The sequence below is a fragment of the Terrapene carolina genome, unplaced genomic scaffold, assembly GCF_002925995.2.
Source record: "Terrapene carolina triunguis isolate 2854851 unplaced genomic scaffold, T_m_triunguis-2.0 Scaffold32598, whole genome shotgun sequence".
NCBI lineage: Eukaryota > Metazoa > Chordata > Testudines > Emydidae > Terrapene > Terrapene triunguis.
In genome coordinates, this window is record NW_020696949.1 from 4,766 (window position 1) to 10,354 (window position 5,589).

The 5,589-nt window shown below is 54.0% G+C and overlaps 1 protein-coding gene across 1 annotated transcript; it reads right to left on the reverse strand.

Annotated features, from left to right (window-relative positions):
- Nucleotides 1-667: 667 nt before the first annotated feature.
- Nucleotides 668-5,360, reverse strand: LOC112108377 (zinc finger protein 239-like). Its single transcript, XM_026663126.2, has 3 exons — nt 5,297-5,360; nt 4,520-4,646; nt 668-2,257 (listed from the first exon to the last, which is right to left on the reverse strand). Exons 2-3 carry the CDS (start codon nt 4,617-4,619, stop codon nt 1,380-1,382), a joined length of 978 nt encoding a protein of 325 aa, XP_026518911.1. The 5' UTR covers nt 4,620-4,646; nt 5,297-5,360; the 3' UTR covers nt 668-1,379.
- Between the last annotated feature and the right edge of the window lie 229 nt (nt 5,361-5,589).

Here is a 5,589-nt window from a genome sequence, read left to right on the forward strand (position 1 = left end):
TTGCCATAGAAAATTTAGACAAAAATGGGAGGGGAAGGGGAGAGTTTTTCCTGAAATTTTCCACAGGAAATGTCAAGCTTTTGGCAAAAAAACAAAAAACCTAAAATACAAACTCTCTTGCCTGAAAACGGAAACATTTCCCCCAAAACTTGACATATTTTTGGCCAAATCACAAAATATTTAAATTCTGAAATGCCACGATGGTACCTCACACTCATATTCTCCTCAGTCAGACTACATCTCCCATGATGCATAACAGTCTCCCCTCTTTCTAAACCACTGCAGTGCCTTATAGGAATCGCAGTTCAGGAGCCTCATTTTCCATTCTTCTCTATATGGCAGCCTCCTTGGTTCGACTACATCTCCCATGATGCATTCAGGTCACCCTGTAAATGACCTATCATGATGCCGCATGGCAGTCACATGCCCACATTGCATCACGGGAGATGTAGTCTTGATGGTTAGCCTGGCCTACAGCATGAGGCAACCAAAGCGCAACTCCCATGATTCACTGAAGTGACTCAGGAACAGGGGAGATCAGGGAGAAGTGGGTTTTTTACCCACAAAAGCTTATGCCCAAATAAATCTGTTAGTCTTTAAGGTGCCACCGAACTCCTCGTTATGTTTTTAGGGGAGATCATGGTGCATCATGGGAGATGCAGTCCAACCAAGAAGCTCAGCCTAGAGTGGAGAATGAGGGCATGAAGCAATTGCACTACAACTCCCATGAGGCAGTTCAGCAGTACTTCAGAATAGAAAAATTTCAGTTTTTGGCTGATGTTTTTCCGACAAAAAAATGGAAACTTTCTGGAGGAACCAGACACATTTTATTGGATCAAAACCCCAATTTTCCAGCCGAAAAACAAATCATTAATAATGATACCTAGCACTTTTCATCAACAGATCTCAAAGCACTTTAGTATTACCTCCACTTTGCAGATGGGGAAAAAGAGGCACAGAAAGGGAAAGTGACTTGCAGCAGGGGAGAGCTAGGAATAGAACCCAGTCTCCTGAGTGCCAGTCCAGGCCAGTGCCCGCTCCTTGAGGCCAGACTGCTCTAAAGAGAGCCCACCGTGTGATATTTGGCAACACTGGGTCTGTGACAGGGTGGGCATGTCTTCATTGGAGCCCCCAGAGCGTTTGACGGACAAGCAGGTCGGGGCAGCTGATGCTGGCCCCGCCTCCTCTTAAAGGGGCCAGCACGCCCTTTATTTGTATGGTCTCTATGCCGCATGTGACTGGGTCTGTCACCGGGTGAGTGGCCCCTTTAAAAGGCAACGGGCATGGCCTCACCAGAGCCCCCAGAGCGTTTGACGGACAACCAGGCTGGCACAGCTGATGCTGGCCCTTCCTCCTCTTAAAGGGACCAGCACCCCCCTTTATTTGTAGGGTCTCTGCGCTGCGTGGCTTCTCTGGTGGGTGATGAGCCCTGATCGCTGGCGGAAGCTCTTGCCGCATTCGCCGCACCGGTAGGGCTTTTCCCCCGTGTGGATCCGCCGGTGGATGGTCAGGTGGGAGCTGACGGAGAAGCCTCGGCCGCACTCGGCGCAGCGGTATGGCCGCTCCCCGGTGTGGGTCCGCTGGTGGAGGTTGAGGGTGGAGCTCTGGCTGAACCGCTTCCCGCAGTGGTGGCACTGGTAGGGCTTCTCCCCCGTGTGGGTGCGCTGGTGCTTGGCCAGGTGGGAGCTGACGGCGAAGCTCCGCCCACACTCGGTGCACTTGTAGGGCTTCTCCCCGGTGTGGGTGCGCCGGTGCAGCACCAGGGTGGAGCTTTGGCTGAAGCTCTTCCCACACTCGCCGCACCGATACGGCTTCTCCCCCGTGTGGATCCGCCGGTGGATGGTCAGGTGCGAGCTGACCGAGAAGCTCTTCCCGCAGTCAGGGCACTGGTAGAATCTCTCTGCTGCCGGGACCCGCGGCTGGGGCGGCTGCAGCGGCAGCTGGGCAGGGCGCACACTTTGGCCGAAACTGCTCCCACACTGGGTGCACACGGTCTGGCTCCCCCCAGGCTGGGGGAGATGCAGAGCCTGGACCCGTTGCAGGGCAGCGCTGCCCTCTTTGAGTTTCTTCAGGCCCTCACTGTCGGCAGCTGTTTTGCTCCATGGCTTTCCCGCTGGCCTGGCTTGGCTCTGGCAGGTGGCTGCGTGGCCTGGGGCCTGGTAAACGTTCCCTTCGGATCTCATCCCTGGTAACGTCCCGTGGGACTGTGCTGTCTCTGGGCCTCCCTGCTGCAAGGCTGCGTTAATAATTCCACTATCTGCGAAGATAAAGAAAGAATCCGAACATGATTTTCTGGGCTGTCATCTCATCAGCACCTCTCCCTTCTGCTTCCTTGTTCCCCAGAATCTTAACTATAATTAAAAAAAAAGTCTCTAGCTGCTATGGTTGCGAAGAAAACCAGGAAAATGCAAATTGAGGGCATAACCGACGCTGCCTGAGTCTGCTGAGAGCCTGAGCCTGTTGCTCTGTGAAGTGTGAATTCTCTGAACAATGGTTCTGAGAAGTGTGGGCAGAGTTTATTTTACATGTGGGGCTTGGAAGGGTAGCACCAGCTTCCCCCCATCCCACCCAATTTGCTGCCAGAGCTGGGGAGGAAAGAAGAACAACTGAGGGGCGTGGAAATGAACTCATTAGAATGCCGAAAAATAAACCCAGCTGCCTTAATAACCCGTCCTCAGTTGTTCTTCCATCTCGTACATGGACAGGCAGTGATGAGGAGAGGGAGCTACAGCCCAATGTGGGGTGGGATGGGTGGAAAGCCATGAGTGGCGCATCCGCCACTCCTGATTCTATGCCCCTAGGGACCGTCTTTCTGTTCTGGGTTTGTACAGCGCCTAGCACAATGGGGTCCTGGGGCATTACCGGAGCTCCTAGGCGCTACCGTAATACACCTAATACATAATTTATGGCGCCTAGCACAATGGGGTCCTGAACCATGACCAGGGCTCCCAGTGTTACCGTAATACACCCAGTAAATAACAATGATAATTGTAATCCTCTCCTATATGCAGTACAATTGAGAGAATTCACGAGTAGAGCTGGGCAAATAATGGCTTTTTCGATTCACTGGCAATTCAGAAAAATAAAAAAAAAAAAAATTTCAGGTACAACCGAAAATAATTTTTTTCAAAATTTTCAGGTATTCAAAAAGTCAAATATATACACATCTATATATTGATTTGGGTGGAAGGGAATGTTTCATTTTGAGAAAATCAGAACGTGTTGTTTTTATTTTGACCCTTTTAAACCATTTTCTCGGGGGGGGGGGGGGGGAAGGTAGGTTATTATATATAAAAATAAAGGAAATTTTGAAACCACAGTCATTTCACACTGAAAAATTGAAATGCTTCGTCCAATACTCTGATTTTGGGGGGAATTTAATTTAATTTAATTTTTCGGGGAAGCTGAAAGAATGTGGCAGAACTGACATGATTTGACCGAGGTCACCCAGCCGGAGAGAGCGCAATAGGTCTGCTAAGTTCCAACCCAGGGCTCTATCCACTAGGCCATGCTGCCTAGCATTTTCTTTCTCCTGCCCCATGAGTCTTGGCTACTTAGGCTGTGAGCTCTTGGAGGCAGAGAGCGTCTCTCAATATGTTGACGACCTCTTGAGGGTCCGTTCAGCCCTGGCCTGGTCCTGGCACCATGGGGTGCTGCGGAGTCTCTGAGTGCTAGGGTAACAATGCTATAATTTAGTTCTGGCAAAGCTGAAGAGATTGGATAGCGGACAAGTGTGTAAGTCTGCGTGGAGGAGAAGAGACGGGGTGGGAAGCAGTATGGGCTAGTGGCTAAAGCAGTGGACCGGGGTTCAGGACCCAGCTTTGCCACCGGCCTGAGGGGTGAGCTTGGTAAATCACTTCATCTCTCCGTACCTCAGTGTCCCCATCTATAGCACGGGGATAAGGATACGGCTCTCCTGAGAGAAAGCGCAATACGACAGACAGATATTATGAGCAACGCCACAGCAAAATTCTTCAGACAACCCCCTTTTTTCAGCAAAAAACCCAGGCCCAGGTCGCCTGAACGCCGTGTGAATTGGAGTCGAGTTTGGCAAATTGTTTCAGTCGCTCAAGAAAAAAGGGGGAACAAATCCAAACGTTTGGATCGTTTGGATCAAAACGACTTTTCATTTCCAAATTTCCTTTGCTTTTATTAAATAGTAATTTTAAAAACAGTAAAAAATGCCTGAAATCTAAAGGAAACGTCTCGGTTTACATCAAACACAACGTTTTGTCTGACCCAAAATTTTTGTTGCAGGACGACCCCTAAGGGCTTTCCCCCCCTGTTTTCCAGATCTGCCTCGTAACCAAAAACATCAGTTATTAGCTCAGCTCTAGCCGCGGCATTTCTGACCCTTCTTTCTCATCGCAGGTGTGGAGGCGATTGTCTCCTTCCCTCTCGCTTGGATTCAGGGGATGGGGGAACTGACACCCCAAATCTAAGGGGGAGAACCCAGAGTTAGAGCCAATCCGGGCACATCAGAGCCTGCCCAGCCCTGAATGTCAAGGGGGATCCTTACCCCGAGAGAGGAGCGTCCCGTAGTTCTCCGGAACCATGTCCCTGTAGACGGGCCTCGGAGCGGGGTCCAGCAGAGCCCACTGGATCTCAGCAAAATACATTGGACCCGCCTCTAATGTCCCAGCGCCCTGGAACGAGAAGGGTCTGAGCTCGGGGCAACCCAGTATCCAGCCCCATGCTTCCCAGCACAGCCCTATCCCCCTCAGTCCAGCCCCACATCCTCCGGCTCAGCCCTGCCCCCTTCAGTCCAGCCCCACAACCTCCAGCTCAGCCCTGCCCCTCTAACCCCAGCCCCACATCCCTGCAGCTCAGCCCTGCCCCTCTAACCCCAGCCCCACATCCCTGCAGCTCTGCCCCACTCACCCCAGCTCAGCCCTGCCCCCTCACTATGTGTTGTGTCTCTACAGCGCCTAGCACTCTGGGGTCCTGGGCCATCACTGGGGTGGCTAGTGTTACCGTAATACCCCTAGTAAACAATGTACAGCACCCAGCACAATGGGGTCTTGGCCTGTGCCGGGGACCGGTCTCCGAGCCACGACTGCGATCGCAAACAAGAAGGCGGAGCTCTCATCTTACCTAGCGCTTTGCTTTACAGAGGGCGGCGGAGCGCCTTAGCCCGCTTGCGCAGAGGGGGAAACTGAGGCACGGAGAGAGCGGGGACCCGCGAGTCGCCGAGCTGGGGAGCAGAACCCAGGCGTCCTGCGCTAGCCGCGCCCCCCGGTGAGCCTCCAGCCTGGCTGCCGGGGGAGACCTGCCCCGCCCCGCCGCCACCGCCTACCTGGGCCCGGTCCGGCAGCCCCAGCCGGCGCGGCGGAGGCCGGGTACCGGGGCGGGACGCTGCGCTGCGCACGCCGCTGACCCGGGAAGTTCAGCCCCCGCCGGGGTGAGCCGGGAGGACGGAGCCGCGGGGCGGGCGCAGGGAGCCGGGAGCCGGGCAGAGCCGAGCGGCGCTGGGAGCCCTGGAGCTCCCGGCACAGCGCCCCAGTCCCAGCGGCCCCCAGCCCCGCACCCAGAGCCTGGATGGGCCCCACGGACCCCGAACTTCCCTCCCGCCCCACAGCCGGTCCCCCA